This window comes from Eubalaena glacialis, chromosome 8 (assembly GCF_028564815.1).
Source record: "Eubalaena glacialis isolate mEubGla1 chromosome 8, mEubGla1.1.hap2.+ XY, whole genome shotgun sequence".
Taxonomy (NCBI): Eukaryota; Metazoa; Chordata; class Mammalia; order Artiodactyla; family Balaenidae; genus Eubalaena; species Eubalaena glacialis.
In genome coordinates this window covers 47,224,193-47,242,635 of record NC_083723.1, presented here as the reverse complement: position 1 = coordinate 47,242,635, position 18,443 = coordinate 47,224,193, and the positions used below count along the sequence as shown (strand labels likewise).

Genomic DNA, 18,443 nt, shown 5'->3' with positions numbered 1-18,443 from the left:
CTAAAATCATAGGGAATCAAAATAGAAAAGAAATGTAGTGACCATCTTTCAAAATTGTCAATAGCAAACAGTATATTATTAGGGATCCAAACACATAGGGTAAAAATATACCTCAAAATGTCATAATTATAGACACAAAAGTTAGGATAGTAATTAACTCAAAGGAGGAGATAAAGGAGTGAGTCTGAGAGACGCTTCACATATAATGATAATGTTCTATTTCTTTAATTGGATCAGTGGCTCGCAGGTGTTCACTATAAAGTTATTCTTTATGCTCCACACTTACTTCATAGATGATTTTTGTTCCAAGATAGTGGTCACTGAAAAGAATAAAAAGAAAATAAAGGATAGCACAAAACTATTTATATATAGTTTTTAAATGTCCAGAAGCAAACAATATATTAAAAGTATATGTATAATGTTAAAACCACAACAAAAAATGAAGGTCTAACAATACAGCAGTTAATATAGCAGTTATTGGTGGTGAGTATAGACTAGGATGGTGTTGCAGAGGGCAGCTGGTTGTCTTTAATGATATTGGCAGTGTTCTACTTCTTAAGTGGATAGTGGGTACATGGGTATTCAACCCTTTAAAATTTTTTCATTGTATGTGTATGTCACAGATTATTTTTGATGACTGTTTTTAATATTTTACCATAACAGTTTTAAAAACTAAAACCTTTCAAATGACTCATTTATGCATGTCACACTGACAGACCCAAAGACAGTCACTATTTCTGTTGAATTCCAGTGAAGTGTACTTTCTTTGCCATGCAACTTAAAATAAGAAATAGTCTATCAGAATTTTTGAACACACACCAACATTAATGATAAAAAGTCATCACATCTTGAATAACGACAGACTCAGCATGACTATATCACGTTGACTTTAATTAGAAAAGCAAAACCATTAGCAAGTATAGAATGTATATAACAGGGATTTTTTTTTTAGGAATTTGTCCTTACACATTTGTGGGAGCAGGGAAAGTGCTGAAAGGCCACTGGAGCTTGCAGTCCAAAGGGCAGGTAGAGGGAAGGACGATGAATTTAGAGTAGTTGAGAGCAAGGACAAACTGGAACCCATGGGGACAGACCAGAACACCTGTCTGTTCTCACTGCCTCCAGCCTAAGAGCTGATGAAGAAGCTGAAGGAGAATTCAGAGGAAAGTAGGGCAGCTGCATGCCTGCCTGCTGCCCCAAGCCAAACAATAAGTAACAGCATGGATGAACTTCAACAGCACCTGGTGATTGTACCCAAACTTTCTGAGCATCCAAAGAGTAAGGCGGCTGCTGCTTCACTTCTGCCCTCCACATCTCACACACAGGGTCTCTAGTGCTAAACTATAATGGGAAACGTTTAGGGAAGGGAATCCTAGGAAACATAGTTCAGCTTAGACAAGTTTACACCTTGCCGAGTCAACGTGTTGATTCTTCCGTGTACAAAGAACCTCCAGTACTGCACCACGTTCTACTGCATTGTAGGAGGGCTTAACACTCAGCCAGTCTCCCCAGTCACCTTGCATTCATTCTCTATCATCCAGTTGTGCAAGCCCCTTTCCGATATATTTCAGGCTCCCTAGTCTGTGAGATTATTCTTTCTTTGAATATTATTTTCACAATGATGCTTAAATTTAAAATTGGCATTGGTTTTTATTTATCCTGTAAAATGTTCGATAAATTTTATTCAGCTATAATGTGCTTTAAATAATCTGTCTTCCAAATGCATATAACTTTGTAATTTTAACATCTTCTGTGATGAAGTGTATTAAAATCTTCAAAACAAATCTTATTTTAAAATTCAGTCACACATTGCCTGAAGTGCTGACTAGTGACTAAGACTAAAAAGGTATTTTTTCTTTGATGTAATTATTCACACATGCAAAATATATACCTCTTGTAATAGGAAATAATAAAATACAGCTCTATAAAAGCAGAGGGATGAGAACTGATTATATAAAAACTTGAAGTTGATATTCATATAACATAAATGATACATTTTTAAACTATTGCTTATTTTTTATGTTAAACTTATATAAATATCAGCCCAAAGTGTAGTACGCTAGAACAATTAATCACAAATAGAAATGTTGTGAATCCACAGATGTCTTACCTTTGAGACTTCAATTTTTGCTTAGAGCCAAGTTAGCTAAAGTCAACATAATAAGTACATATGATTACCCTTAAGTTTAGTGCATCATTGGTTACCAGTGAGAAATCAGCTGTGTCCTTGGAGTTGTCCTTTATACACACTGGTAGGCGATCAGTTATCATAGTGCTTCTGATTGAACCCAAATCAGGTAGATTACTTAGTCAAAACAGTTTTAGTGAGCCATTCTCTGTTCCTGCTGCCCTCTATTCAGCTAGAAAGAGAGAGAGAGGAAGGAAGGGAGAGAGGGTGGGAGGAAGGAAGGTAGAAAGGAAGGAAGGAAAGAAGACATTGTAGGGAAATTAACCCTATTTAGTTCTCATCCATGCAAATAAATATACATATTTACATAAATATAAATATTCATTTTCATGTATCTGTATTTCCAAAAGAAAACTAAGCCCCTGATTTTCCTCAACAAGTTCTGTCAAAATTGTGTTAATGTAATTATTCAGAGGTATTTTAATGAATGCTTGTGTGTATTTATATATTATTTATGTAGTGGTATTTAAAACATCACACAGAGTTTACTTTCTTAGTTTAGGAAAATACTTATTAGTTGTGATGAGAAAGTGACTAGAAAAATGATCCTGGTTTTCTTCAAAGAAAAATGGACATAGAAAAATGTCAGTCAACAGTATGCAATAATATTAATCCCTGGTGTAATATACATGATGGCATGTATATTTAGTTGGCATCTTGCTATTTATGGAAATATTTATTAATGTAGTTTTACATTATGCAGAAACACATGTTATATAGAAACTTACATCAAATGAGTGAAACAGACTTCATGTGATAGATAAGGGTTTGGGGGTCTTACAGAAATAAACATAAAAGAAGAGATGAATAGGGACATGACCAATGATCAATTTAGACCTAAGAATGATAACCACAGTGCAGGTTCCTAAAAGTACGAATATTCTGTTAGTTTTCATTATTGATATGTTACCCTTCACATTCAGTAACTCCACTGGAAATTGATGTTTAAATTGCCTACTTGGTTTTTTCTTAGTTTTCATATCAATGTTAATGTTCTAATATATTCTAATAGAATTCTTATATCTACATATGAAGTAAATAAGGAAGAGCCTCAGTCAATTATATATATTGGATATGAGTTATTCTTGTTTCAATGATTATAAAAGGAACAAAAAATAATCCCATTCATTGTTAGGAGAGACAAAGTAATAGAAGTATCACAAACACATCACTGCATACACTTGTAAAATGTAGTCTCATAAATGATCACAGATTTTTAATATCCTGATTGTGTAGTCTGAACAATTGTGTAATCTGAAAAAAAAAAAAAGTGCATCAACTGTGAACTCAATCCTTTTCCCTTTTACAAATGACAAAAGGAAATAAATTTAGGAATTTAACAAGCAAAAAATCTGATTTTCAGAATGTCAAGTTGAAGAGTGTGTGGGCCTTAGAGAAATAGAACAACCCTAATGCCGAGACTATAGGGGGCATAGATACAAGTGACAAGTTGCAGATAACATTGCTTCCCAGTTTTTGAATCTGTCAGTAAGTAAAACAGTGACTTCTAAGCAGATTATTAGTGTAATTATTTCTTAGCTTAAAAAAAAAATGACATTCTGAACGATAAGCAAATATACAGACAAAAATGTGTGTAAAATATTTATGTTGACTCAAAAGCTTCATGGTAGGCAGGAAACTCAATGGTATTATAGTATCAATCCCCTTGATTGCTTGGTTTTCCCTTACAGAATTTTAAGTAGGGGCCACCCAGTCTCTACTTAAATACTTCTATTGATGGAAAGTATATGAGCTTCCAAATCAGTCCAGTTGGTCTTTTAATGAAAATTCATGTTAAGATACTATTAAGATTTCTCAGACACAAATATTAATGCTCGTGTAGGTTTTGGGACCATCACTTCTCTACCATTTAAAGTCTACTGGCAGATTTTCAACCTGCTGCAGGTCTTATTATCATGCTTTGGAAAAGATTTTTAGAAAAGTAAATAGACAGGCCTGAAGTTCTGAGATTTTCCTTAATGGTATTGTTGCTATAGTTACAGCTGAAATGTTATATAAAGAAAATTACTTATTGATCGAAAAATGCTGAGTAGCACAGCAGCATCCGTTTTTTGGGGTTTTTACTGCCTTCATTTCCTACTCTGCTTTTAAGATTAATGGATTTTTGGAGTGTTGTTTTGAAGCCCTGGTGATTTGATGTTTCATAAATGCATTTTATTAACGTGTACTAGCTGGCAACTAGATATATTCTAATATGTTATGATCAACATGGAGTTATTTTTTATACACTTTATTTATCAGAATTGTTCCTACTTGGAGATGAATTTTGATATCCTGGATATTAACATTAAAGTACTAAAAAATGTGATTGGTCTCATAGTATAGACTCTTCTGAATTTACTTAAAACATTTAATAATAATATAGATGAAATGTAAACTTTTAATATGTTTATACCATTAGGAGATACTTACAGTATACTGAAAATAAAATATATTTTAAAAACACAGGAAAACAAATGGAAATGGCCTGAGAGCATCCATAATAATGACTAGTATGTTTTTAAAAAAACCTCCGTAAGATCTATATTTTCTATTTTTCTATGTAATAAACTCAGTAATATAATAGAAATGCCTTCAGTTTTTATATGCAATATACAATACATTATATATAATATATATTCATTTTCTGATTGTCTCACTGTCTTTATAAGGAAATACTTCAAAGATAAAACTGTAACTCACTTGATATTTAACCTTAAGGCAAAATATGAATAGTCATGTGTGTTACAACTGTAACTATTATAGAAAGAGTTTTCAGCTAGTAGAAGTCATATATGGCAGTGATACATTATGCATTGAATTTTAATATAATTTAAGAAATCTTGCTTAATTCTCCAGATTGCTGGTGAACTAGAAACATTATGACTATTTAATAATGTTGTGTCTAATAGTATTGCGGCTATGGAGGAACTAAGAGTGGAGATACATTTCTTTGGACCCAGAAATATAATTCTTCTTAAGTTAGGTTCCTGAACAGTGATACAAAAATCTTTGGGATTATTTTTGATAAACAAGGCAAAAAAAATTGTGAACCACAGATTTTTACATCATCTTATGTGGTTGTAGAGTATTTCCCAAATTGTCTTTTGTGAAGAAATGTTTCTAGTAATTGTGTCTATAATTAATGATGATGTGATAATGGTGATGGCCTATATTGTCCTGAATGAACTTTCTTGAAAATTCATTTTTACTTTCTCCTCTTTGTCAAAAGTTGGTCAATTTTACTTTTCTCATTCCTACTTTTGATTTTACCCTAGCCTCTGCCTTTTCCTGTCTTTTAATAAACGAAATTTAATTTTACATGTTTAAAGAAATACAGAATTTTTGATGCTACTATAGTGATTTTCCCCTTTCAGTCCTTTTTGATTTTATAATTTCCTCTACTTGCTGAATTTGTTGGTGGTCTAATTTTGGTTCTAGGGCTGCAGAAAGAAGAGACACACATATGAGACCACCAATTCAGCATTTCTAATTGGTGAAAAAATACTCTTGTGTGATTTATAATTTATCAAATTCCTTATGTTCTAAATGGATTCATCAGATAACCCTTTTAAATCCATAGTATCCTTTCCATCTTCCTTAATTTTTTCCCTGCATATTATACTTATTTTTAACCCATGTCTTCTTTCTTCTACTTGAGTGTGAGTTCCTGATCAAATAAGCCTTGCACATATAATTTCCCAAGAGTATATGTAATCCATAGATATAAATAGGCTAGAGATATACAGAATAGATGCATAAGTGAATGCTGTTATAATTATTTGACATGATAGTAACATCAGTTTCCAAATTAATTTTGGCGACAAAGTATAAAGTCAAAAAAAAATTAGGCTTGGCCTTATAATCTTCTTCAAAACGCAAATCAGTCATGTAACCAAGAGACCAAGTGTAGCAACATCATGTTAAAAATAATTACGGGATAGTACTGATTAAAGATAATAGGTTTAGGGAATTCCCTGGCAGTCCAGTGGTTAGGACTCCGCGCTTTCACTGACAGGGGCCTGGGTTCCATCTCTGGTTGGGGAACTAAGATCCCACAAGCTGCAGGGCACGGCCAAAAAAAAAAAAAAAAAGATACTACGTTTAACTGAATCAGGATGCGAATTTAAGCCAAACACGAATTTGAACTAGCCAATGAGGCTCTCAACATAAGGTCCTTTTTCTCTTAGACTGACGCTATTGCCTTCTGTTTGCCTTCTAGACTTTAGTAGTGGGTGGGTTATCACTGCTTGTAGGTTTATCAAACATTATTTTAAATCAGGAAAATGGAGTGTTTTATGTGACATAGTAGATTAAATAGAGTATACTCTTTATCCTCTTACTTAAATTTTCAAATGTATGAAAATAATGAGTATGTTACCTTGAAATAATCACTACATTTATTTTCTCAACACATTTTCCTTTTAACAAGAGCTGTGTACCATTGTGGCATCATATGCTATAAGTAGCAAGAGACGACAACTTTGTAAGTATAATTTGTCCCTAAAACTCAGATAAAGTAATCACACTTTTATAATTGACAAGAATTTCCAGTGGGATGAAACCTTTATTTCTGGTATATTAAAAACTTCCTAACTTATTTACATTCAGACCTGCCCTGACAGGAATGCATAGCACACACCTGCATTTGGTTTTTAGAGTCCATGTGACAAAACAGCACAATGACACAGCTATTTGTGTCTGTTTTTGTTTTTTAAAATGTCAGTCTCTGAATGAAAACATCCTAAGATGTGGCCCCAGCAAGTAATGTTTTTTAAAACCACAGGACAGGTTAAGATTGATTTTCTGTAGGTATTATGGAAGTACCTCCTCTAGGGACTATTCAACACAAGGACTGGAGCTTTTAGAATTTGACATAGGGATCAAATCAGTTTCTTTCCCAAGACTTTGTATAAAGTTACTATATAGAGAAGCCACAATTCACTTTTTTGCTGCTTAGACATGAAATCAAGAACAGAATTGGTATTGGATGATCATAACACAGAAAGCAAATGAACCCGTAATACATACTAATGTTTTATAGACAACATTTTACTGAAATTAAATAACTGACTTGGGTCTTTACTCTTTTAGATCACCAGGTAAGAATTATAACAGCTTACAGATTGCAAAACAGTCATTAGTATTAAGCAACATTTTTTATGTCTTTAAAGAAATGGAAAGCTGAAGTAAGAAATGAATCTTAGATGTCCAATAATATTCTAGAACAATAAATGATTTTTGTTTCTAAATAAAGTTGTGCTACTGGAAAGAATGATACAATATGAAAAGCAGTTTGAAATTGAACTTCTCAGAAGACAGTGCAGCATACGAACACGGTATTATTTGCATGACTCTCCAACCATGCACTTTAGAGAATAGGTACTCATTAAATGGTAACAGTTAGAAGCTACATGTATAGCCTTTATTTCTTACATTTTAATAGGTATGATGTAAGAAAAAGCACAACATACATCAATAAGGGGGGAATTCTGCAATATTATTGGTCTAGCAATCTCTCTCCCATGTGATCATTTATATGTATTATGAGAGGGTTGTTCTCAGTCTTTAGTTTGCAAAAAAATTAACCAACAGTTTATTAAAAAGGCAGATCCTCCTTCTCCTATCCCAGGATTCTGATAAACTTATTTTGGTGTAGTTCCTAGAATTTGCATGTCTAGGGACAATCTCGGGTGATTTGGTGCAGGTGGCCCATAGATTACACTTAGAGGTATAAGGAAGTGTTTTAATCAGCAGTTGAGAAAACTCTGGGGAAAAAGAATATCAAACAGTTTTAACCTGTGAATGCTTCTTGACACAATTGCATGAGAAATGTGACTATTATTAAGAATGACATTTTTTAATCTTAAATTAGGTGGAGAATTATGCACAAGTGATTCTTGAAAACTCTACGTGTGCCTTGTAAAGTTCTGCTCTGGTAGATAGAACTACATTTGATCCAAGTCAAGAGACAGGAGATTATAGGCTAAGTCCTAAAAAAAAAACTTATGATTAATTGGCTGTTAAAATTGCTATGAAATTTAATAGTTTTTGAATGGAAACACTAATTTTGAAGGCACGAGGCTTAAAAATAGTTGTATTTGGAACAAATTCAGATTTTTTTTTAACCAAAAAATTGATATTCCCCTGCGTCTATCTTTGATGCGTTTTTTTCTTTTTTTTATGATGAGGTGAGTTAATTGCTGATCTCCAAGGACTCCTGTTTTTAGATTTCAAATAGTCTTTTTGCAGTCTTCTTTAAAAGTCACCGTTTCATTGATCCAGAAAACAATGACCCACCTCCTCCATATACAAAAAAGCAGCTAGAAATTGCCAAGTGCTAACCTTGGTAAATGCACCAAAACAGATGTATATAATATAGTTAATCTTTTAATTTCTATTTTATCTGCAGATTCAGGAATGGCTTTGTTTAAATTGCCAAACCCAGAGAGCGATATCAGGACAGCTTGGAGACATGGGCAAAATGCCACCTACACAGACAGGACCAAAAGCCTCTCCTATGCCTGTCCCTACAGAACAACCGTCTCAGAAAATAGCAATGCCTGCTCAAGTAAAAGTGAAAAAGAGGGAACAAGAAGAAAAAACCGAAGGTGAAAAAATCATTCCAGAAAAAGTGAAAGAAACACCTTCAGTTGAAAAAATTCCCCCTAAGGAAACCACAGATCAAATCCAAGAAGAGAGTAAACTAGAGAAAGACAAAACTTCAACCCCTCAAGGAAAGAAGCCAACCCCTGAAGACAAAAAGCCACTCCTCGAAGAAAAAAAGCCACCTCTTGAAGAAGAAAAGCCAACCCTTAAAGACAAAAGGCCAGCTCTTGAAGACAAAAAGTTACCCCCAGGAGCAAAAGCATCAGCTCTAGAGGAGGAACAGAAATATGACTCACTTAAAACTCAAGTACAGATTGCTGAAGGAAAACCTGAAGGCAGAGTGGCTGCAGAGGCAGTGCAAGAAAAGAAACAACCACTGACCAAGATGGAAGATTTACCATCTGGCGCACCTCAGAGTTTGTCTAAGAAAGATGATGGGATGACTCAAAAAATAAAAGAACAGCCACAGGCAGCATGCTCGGCAAAGCCTGATCAGATGGAACCTAGGAAGGAAAAAACAGTAAGTTATGTTTTTTTCCTAACTTTGCAGATTTACACCTATAAGTTACTAATGTCCACCTAAGTACACCGAGTGCTTAATGGTAACTTTGTAAGTGAAAGCCTTCAATTAATAGCACTTTCAGAAAAATGTAACAGTTGTTTGCTAAAATGATGAACTTTGGCTTTCTGACAGCTTAATCTAATTTAAATAAAGCATAGATACAACATTTACTAGCTTTTATGCCTATCAAATAATTTATAAAAATCTATGGAGTGATAAAGAAGGGTTTCTTATAATTTTATTTTATTTTATTTTTTTAAAATATTTATTTGGTTGTGCTGGGTGTTAGTTGTGGCAGGCAGCCTCCTTAGTTGCGGCAGGTGGGCTCCTTAGTTGCGGTATGTGAACTCTTAGTTGCAGCATGCGTGTGGGATCTGTTGCCTGACCAGGGATTGAAACCGGACCCCCTGCATTGGGACCGTGGAGTTCTATCCACTGCACCACCAGGGAAGCCCTCTTATAATTTTAAATGATTGCTTTTTCCTTCCACTATGAACATAAAATCAGTATCCTCCTTTAACATAAAATAATGTTTGTCTTGGAATTTCTGTTTACTTAGCCACTTGGTTAAGCAAGACTCAAGTTTCTTCTCATTTGAAAGCCTTTTAAGGTGTGGTCAACCATAAAATGATTAAATAATTGTGATTTAAAAAAAAGAAGTATGGCTAAAATTCAGGAGAAACATTTTTTTTAAGTTTATTTTAGTATTTAGTGTGAAATCAGTATAATATATTTTGTTCAGTTTTATTCAGTGTGTTTAATATTGGAGGGTTATTTATAATCCAAGCATCATCTGGAATATATATTATTCTTTATATATTTTCTTTTTCTTTTTCTTTAGTGGAAACTTTTAAGGGTATCTCATCTTAACCTATATTTGCACAGGCAATAATACCATTTTTAGAGGAAATCTGAACTCTTTTTAGAGCTTCAAGAGATCTTATATCAGGCTGAATAATTTTAATTCACAGATGGCAGCAATGACTTGCAGGAAAATGAAATGATTCATTGGTATTAAAACTTAATATTAGAATTCTAATTAGAACTTATAGGCCATCCCAACCCTGGTTCAGTTGTCGTTTGGTTTACAGTTTTAACACATGGTTACTAGCCTGTCTCTGGTATATAAGACATCGCTCATTAAATAAATCCTGGTCTTCCTTTGTTGTATGAGTTTATCCAAGTCAGAGAAAGCAGATGCCTGTGTATTCTCCATTCTAATGGCTGGATCTAGCTACCCCGCCACCACCACCCGCTGCTTCTCCCAGTTAACCACCTTGCAGAACTTGATGCTTTTTACCATTTCTCTCTTTGTGAAGCTTCATGACTCTTCCCTTTTTGTTCTCTTCTTGTCTTTCTGATCACCCCTTGAGTTCTACTTTGATTATCTCTATTACTTTCTCTTTTCCGATCGGTTCTTCTTTGAACTCTTGTCTTCTTTCCTCTTAGGGGAGCCACGTGAACATTTCCTAAATCTCCTTGTGCACCCTCTGCCCCTCTTGAGTGTTAGACCTATATTTTCAAATACCGAGTAGATCATTCCACTTCAGAAACTCACTGTAAACTGGAACTCAGTGTGTTCAAATCATATCCAACTCTCTATAGAGGCGGTTTCTGCTTCTGACTATCCGTTTCTGATGACACCATCATTCATCATGTCTGTAGCCTCCCAGTCACTAACCTGGGGAATCTGAGCTTTCTTCTTACCTGCCTAGGCTCTCCACATCACACTTCTGTCTCTTAGCTCCTATTCCTAAGGACAGTATCCTAACGGCCTTCGTGACCTTTTACCAACGATTTGGGTAATCTAATTACTAGTCACTAGGCCTTCTCTTTTTCCCTTCTCCAGTATATAGTTATCAGGTAATTATTTTCCAGAGTTCAGATAATTTAACTCTATCACTCAGGTATTTCTTATGATTCTCTATTGTTTGTTAAATATAATCTAAACAAGAAGTATCCAAATACTTTGTTAATGTACTACATTTTATTTTATTTTACAAATGTGTCACTTTTTATCATTTCCTTTTATCACTACTTTTTCTTTTAACAACTTCAATATGTATATACATATTTATTTCTAAATTAAATCTATGCACTATTACTAACATATTATTTGCAATATAAACATTCACAGAAATGTGTAAGTCAGTGAAATAAGCTAAAATCACCATTTTTATTATATTTATTTAAATATATACATTTGATCACAGTAAGATATGATTAATAATAGCATTTTAGAGAGAGCTTTGATTGACTGTGCTTCAGTGTTTGAAAATCTTGTTCTAAAATTTTATGATTGAGTTCTTTGAAACTCAGCTTAAGTTTATTTTGATATTTTGACTTTTAGTTTTAATGACGCTCCATAACAAAAAAGATAATCCACAGGATATACCAGAAATGAAAGAAGTGTATCAAAGGTTGTACTTGCCATATCTTGCTACCTGTTTTCTAAGTTTGGAATTGAAAACTGTTTTTTTTTAACTTATGGAAATTCCAGAAATAAATGTTAATCTAACGTGATACCAATCATTTCCTCTTGCTAACTATCACAAAATGTAGTGTTTTAAAGTATGTTTTTTTAGCAAGTGACTTTAAAGCCCACTGGAGTTCTTCATCTGCAACGTTTATAAAAAGATTAAAGTATTCTGTTTAAAGTTTGTCTGAAAAGGCAGACATGACAACTTTTTTAAATGATATGTCATTTTGTGTAGCATAATTACATGATGATTTCCAATTATCCTTCTTCAAAGGATTGTGTCCACATCATAATTCTCTTGAAGAGACAGCTTGTGTTTATTTTTTTCCGAACACTTGCTAGGTAGCATATGGCTGATAACCAGAGTTTACTTTCTTCCTAAATATATAATAAGTAGTATATTACTAATAATCACTTGTCATCACCAAAAAGTTCAACAACTTTGGGTTCTTCTACTTTTGTTAAAAAAGAATTAAATCTTCACAGTCTACAACTTTTTAATTCCCCATAAGATAATCAGCAAACCTCTATGGTTAAAATAAATTCATAGTTATTCTCTGTCTCAGTACAAAATATTAAAGATATTCTTCAAAATATAAAGGTATCATTAGTATACAATGTGTACCACATCTGTAAAATCCTGAGATACTCTATGCATTACTGGCTTACTTGTAACAGATGCCGTAAATGAATTTTGCATGCACTGCTATCTATGTAACTTCATCTTTTAAAAAAAATAATTCCAATTAAAAGAGCCACTCCTCAGAATTTAATATACAGTTTTCCATTTAAAAAAATATATATACCTTTTTAAACAAATCACTGAATATTGAGCCATTTGGTGGCTCGCAGTAGTAATCCTTTAAGTATCTTATTATTGAAACAGAACTAGTGAATATTATAAACTGAGCATGTTAGAAATATCTGCACTTTGATTTTATTATTACCAAACCTTTTGCTACTTACTTTGTTCTAATGATTTTCCCCCAAACCTTCCACAGTTCTTTCTTTCTTTCCAACAATATTGGCTGACAAAGAAATGCAGTTTACTTTGTCACCATATTGTTTCCATGGCAGGAATATCAAGTTTCCCCAAATGTTATGTGACTTTTTTGTCTTTTACTATTAAATAAGACAGCTCCAAAGAAGATTTTAAGTGTTTATTTCAATTCATTGAAAATGCGTGTGAAGTACTGGAATATTTATTTGCCAAAAATTCTAGAAGTTTGTGATAGTGTCTTAGGATGACTTGCTATAAATAGCCTAAGCACATTATGTGTTTAGTCAAGGTTTCTTACTAGAAATAACATATGTAAGACAGATATCAAATGGTTTTCCTGGTAATGTCAAACTTTTTTGGCCAGTTTTGTGTCAGTTTTCTTTATTAATGTGTTTGTGTATGTCTTGCATTATTAGTATTAACTTTGGCACATGATTTTTTGGCAAGAATATTTTGTCTACCACTTACCTATTATAGGAACGTTGGTTTCGTTGGTTTGGTTAAGACTAGGTGATAAAAGCCACAACTGAATGATAAGCTTCAATATAAAGGTGAGCAAATAAAGTGACTGCCCTTGCTGTAAATTTTTACAGTATAATTCCCAGTTTTCTCCCAGGATTCTTCATAGATCATCTGACCAACTGACATAAGAAGTAAAAGAATACTGATGTCAATCTATTTATTAAATATTAGTAAAATGTAATTTCTATTTGGGTTTAAAAATACAAAAAAATCCTGCGTACTTCCTAAAAATATTTACATTTTGCACACCTGCCCAGGATTCTGTACCCCACTACCGAGACTTCTGTCTAAATAGCTAGCTTGGCTTTCTCAGCCTCTGGACTATGGCTCCACTCTAACTTTCAAGCAACCTAGTATTGCCCATGAGTGAGAGGTAGAAAACCAGCCGCGTATGCCTTTGTACGATTCCCAAAGGTGGCTTATGCTTTCTGCCTTCTGGATCTGCAGTCCGTTCTTCTCTGTGCACTGGCACTGCATCCTATCAGAAAAATCCCACCTGGATGTCTGGGCCACTCTTCTCCCTGGTGGCAGTCACTTCTCCTACTGCTGAACGCCCTATGCTGATTAGTTTTAAATTACTTTTTGTTTGAAATCAAAATAATATTCAATTTATCTCTTACTGTGTTCTGGGCATTGTGTTGGTTATGTTATCATTTAATCCACACAACTGTTGTTGAGGTAAATATTACATCTCTTTTAAAGAGGGGGAAACTAAATTTGTTGTGCCCAAGATCACATGGCTGGGAAGCAGCAAAGCTAAGATTATAGTCCTGTTCTGCTTATAAAGGCTGGGCTCCTAAACACTGCACAGAATGCTTCTTCCCTGTGACACTTTTAGGATGCTGCCTTTTTATTATTTTAAGTATTCATCTCCCTTAGCAGCTTCCAGTTTGTGTGATTTTTTACTTTGTTTATATATTTATATTATTTTATTTATTCATTTATTTGTCATTTGCATCATACATATCGTTATAGTATACTGTTTACATTTCTTTATTGCTACATCATTTTGTCTCTCCACTCATTCCTGTCTTTCAAAATGTGTTAGTTGAATGGAATTAAAATTTATCCTGAAATATAATATATATTTTGAAATGTACATCCTCCTTTACTTTTCTAGTTTAATATTTTAAAATTGTATGTCGCTACAGAATTCTCTTTTTACCTATACACTTAAACAGAATACTGCTTGTCTACATTTGATATATTACATTGAAACGTTATAGCTCTCTTGATAAAAAAAAATTTGAACATCCTTTCGCATAAACTTTTATTTATGGTTAAAATGACCCAGGGGTTAGTATTCAAGTTATATATAGCCATGGTATCTAAAGGCAGCATAATTGTATAGGATGGAAAATGAGGTTTTCTGAAGTGAAAAGGATTCCCATGTATGTGGGACTATCCAGTTTTTATCTCCAGGCCCAGTGAATTTATGGATTTAATCTTGTTTACAGTGCTTGGAACACTCAGACTAGCAATCCATTTTGACCCAAACATTGTATAAATGATTAAAGATTATTCATCTGTTGTTTTACTTTGGCCCATTAATATAAATGACTTGGGAGACATTAGGCAAAAACTTAATATTGCCTCCTTTCTTTGTACAGTCTTATATTTAACCAAGAATTCAGTTCATAACCCCAATACTAGTTTTTAAAAACCTTCCGTTTTCCTTCAACATGGAAGGCTAAAAGTTTCAAAATCTGTGAAAGGGGCAGAACTAAGCTTAGCAGTACAGAAGTGTCTTGGTACTAGAGAAGGCCTCAAGATACGACACCATGGGAAGGTTTCAAGCGGGTCTCAATTCATCACTGCCTCTCTCTGACTGGTCTTCAGGTCAATAAATGGCAGTGGAATATTGGAAAGAAAAGAATTCTGTGCTTCCTGCTTTTGGTTAGTAAGTAAAAAATATGAATCTTAGTTTCTGAAAATTTTGAAGAGTTGTTTCATATACACAGACTAGAAAGGCTCAAGTACCATAATTCTGTACATAGAGAAAACTGCAATATATACAAAAAAATAAAAGTCAGTGTAATAGAGTTGAATGCTAAATGTACTTAGGAAAATACAGGGAAAATGTGTTCCTCAGGGAAAATGTGTTCCTGAAAAATAACATTGCTTTTTTTTTTTTAAGTGCTTAAATTGTGGCCCTTCCCACTCACTGCCTCAATCTAAGATGACAAAATTCTCATGCAAGGGGTCTAGGCCAGTAATTTTATTCTCATGTAATAATTTTGGAGGTCATTCTAGGTTGTATTTGTACCACATGTAAAAAAATTAAATGGATAATTAATTCCAACTCCTATCTATTCAAATGAAGAAAATAATGCATAAATGAGAAAATTCAGTGATATTTAAACACATATGTATATATGTGTTAAATATGTAATCTATGCATGTATTTTAGGAAGAATCATTTGAATCTATTTTATTAAATCTTAATATGTTACTAAATAGATTAATATTTTTCTCAGAAATAAGCATACAACTGCACATTTTTTTTTAATTTAACATCTTTATTGGAGTATAATTGCTTTACCATGTCGTGTTAGTTTCTGCTGTATAACAAAGTGAATCAGCTCTATGTATACACATATCCCCATATCCCCTCCCTCTTGTGTCTCCCTCCCACCCTCCCTATCCCACCCCTCTAGGTGGTCACAAAGCACCGAGCTGATCTCCCTGTGCTATGCGGCTGCTTCCCACTAGCTATCTATTTTACATTTGGTAGTGTATATATGTCAATGCTACTCTCTCACTTCGTCCCAGCTTAGCCTTCCCCCTCCACGTGTCCTCAAGTCCATTCTCTACGTCTACATGTTTATTCCTGTCCTGCCCCTAGGTTCAGTAGAACCTTTTTTTATTTTTATTTTTAGATTCCATATGTATGCAACTGCACTTTTTTGAAGCAACTGAGAGAAAACTGCCAATCTTTTAGTCCTAGGGAGTTAGAAATTTGAAAGAATATAAGCCTCCCTCACATGAATCCTTTGATTATAGTCGTCTGTAGTTACAGTACTTCAGACATCCATTTGAAGTTTGAATAGAGAAAACCAGACCCAACTTACATACTATGTTTTACATTCTTCTCAGTGCCAGCTACTCTTTCTTATTTGATCAAATTATTCCCTCATTAAGGAATGTTATTCAATAAAGCAAGGGTTTGTGATGTTAATTAACCTATGAGAGACCAGTTAACCTGCATGGGAACAAATTGCACTAGAACTTTCACCAAGATATCTCACAAATGAGAGTGGAGAGCTGCAGAAAGGGTAAATGGATGGACACATACGCACCTCAGTATGCTGATCTCTGTATATGAAGAACAGCTTTTTTTTTGTTAATTTTAGCAGCAGCAGGTGAAAAGAGGAATGTGTAGGTATCTTAAAGACGTAAAAGGGCTAGTTGGTATATGATCTGATAGTTAACAAGCTAACAGTAATGAAGTAGAAGGTCACTCACCTCTGTCAGGGGAATTTATACCCATGGTAGTTAGTATGAGAAAAATTGACATTTTGAATTTTTTCAATATCTCATGGTACAATAAGTACATGACCAGTTGTTCCTTCTAAACAGTTCAGCCAGATGCCCTTTGGTCACCTAACTTGATTTCCTTATTAACCACTCCAAACACTTTATCTTAGACCCACAAACCTGTAGGGCAACATCTTTGCAGACTTTTGCCACCTTATAATATGGAGAGGAAGTCATTTAGGTGAAAAATCATCACAGCATCATCATAGGTAAGTGATGATTGAATCCCGTGAGGAGGAGAGGAAAGAGACCAGGACGAAAGTGGCAAGAGGGAGAAGTGGGTAAAACATAGCACTGAGAAAAGAAAGAAAGCATGAACACATCCAGAAGGGCACATAAGGGGGGTTGTAGGGTAGGGATTTTGATATTTATGCGTCTGAGTCTTCTGTCTAGTGTATCTTAATTTCCTTTGTTACGTTATGTATGTCTGATCCTAATCTTATTTTTGTAAAATGTCAGTAGAACCTTCAGAATTCATTGTATACAATTATAATTTATTCTTTATTATACTCAGTGAATTGTTATATGTAACCACAGTTGCATTTCCTCCTTATATGTATAATTTTATTACATTGTTAATGTTTTATAATATGTGCAGACTCAAAATAAAGAACACAAATGACACCATCAAAATTTGATTATGAAAGATCATTTTCTTGACCTTTTTTTCACAAGAAGCTTAGGCACCCCACCCTCGTGGTTACGGTATTTACTGTGATTTAGTGAAGGATGGGAAGGCAGACAAGGAAAGGCATAGAAAGTATACTGGACTCAAAATATTGTGCTGGTATTGTGTGGGATGTGAGGAGGTGGAAATATCCCTCCACTGTGACCATCCAGAAAGATTTTATGAGAACACTGCTTTACCTGTTTTTTTTTCTTGTGTGTAGTAGCTCTTAAGAGAAACAAACCAATTAGTTGAGTGTTTGTCAACCCAACTACTATAGTCTCACAACGGCAGATAAGTAATCCTTTTCTGGAAAGACATCTGAAATGATCTAGGAAAGTTAATTCTTAGTAAACCAAAGAGTAGTCATTGCTTTTGCATGATAGTTGTAAAGAATGTATTAGACTGTCTTTCTAAATTGCCATGTTGTAAGTTCAGCAAAAAGCATTTTACCGTATAATGTGCATTTTACCCTATATGCTCGCGATACATCCTTAGCCATACATAATAAAGACAGATATTGAGATGGAAATGAACGTAAAATGAGTATCAGCCCAACAACTTTTATATTTGAGAACGAGGGGAAGGGGAAGGAGGAAGAGAAAAAGAATGAAAGAAGAAAGTAGGGAAGGAACGAAGGCAGGAAAGGAGGAAGAAAGGTGTTTGCATGGTATTTGTTTTTCGTGCAACCTGACATCTGTTCATTCGAGCTGTGGATAGGTAGGAGAAACCCATGGCCATACACCCATTGAAAATATCAAGATGGTTAGTTCAAGATACAGACTTAGTAGAATCCCGGTGGCCTCATAGGCCAGGGTCAGACAGAGCATGTCCTCCTGCAACTCTTCCTCTGACCTCTTCATTCCCTAGGGCTGTGGG

At 34.1% G+C, this 18,443-nt stretch overlaps 1 protein-coding gene across 1 annotated transcript in view; it reads left to right on the top strand.

The window, feature by feature from the left end:
* The window catches only part of LOC133096174 (protein piccolo), a 370,525-nt gene that overhangs the window by 171,684 nt on the left and 180,398 nt on the right, over window positions 1-18,443 (top strand). The window contains exon 4 of the mRNA XM_061197659.1: window positions 8,601-9,317. Coding sequence (XP_061053642.1) covers window positions 8,601-9,317 — 717 coding nt within the window. The remainder of the gene's footprint in view (window positions 1-8,600; window positions 9,318-18,443) is intronic.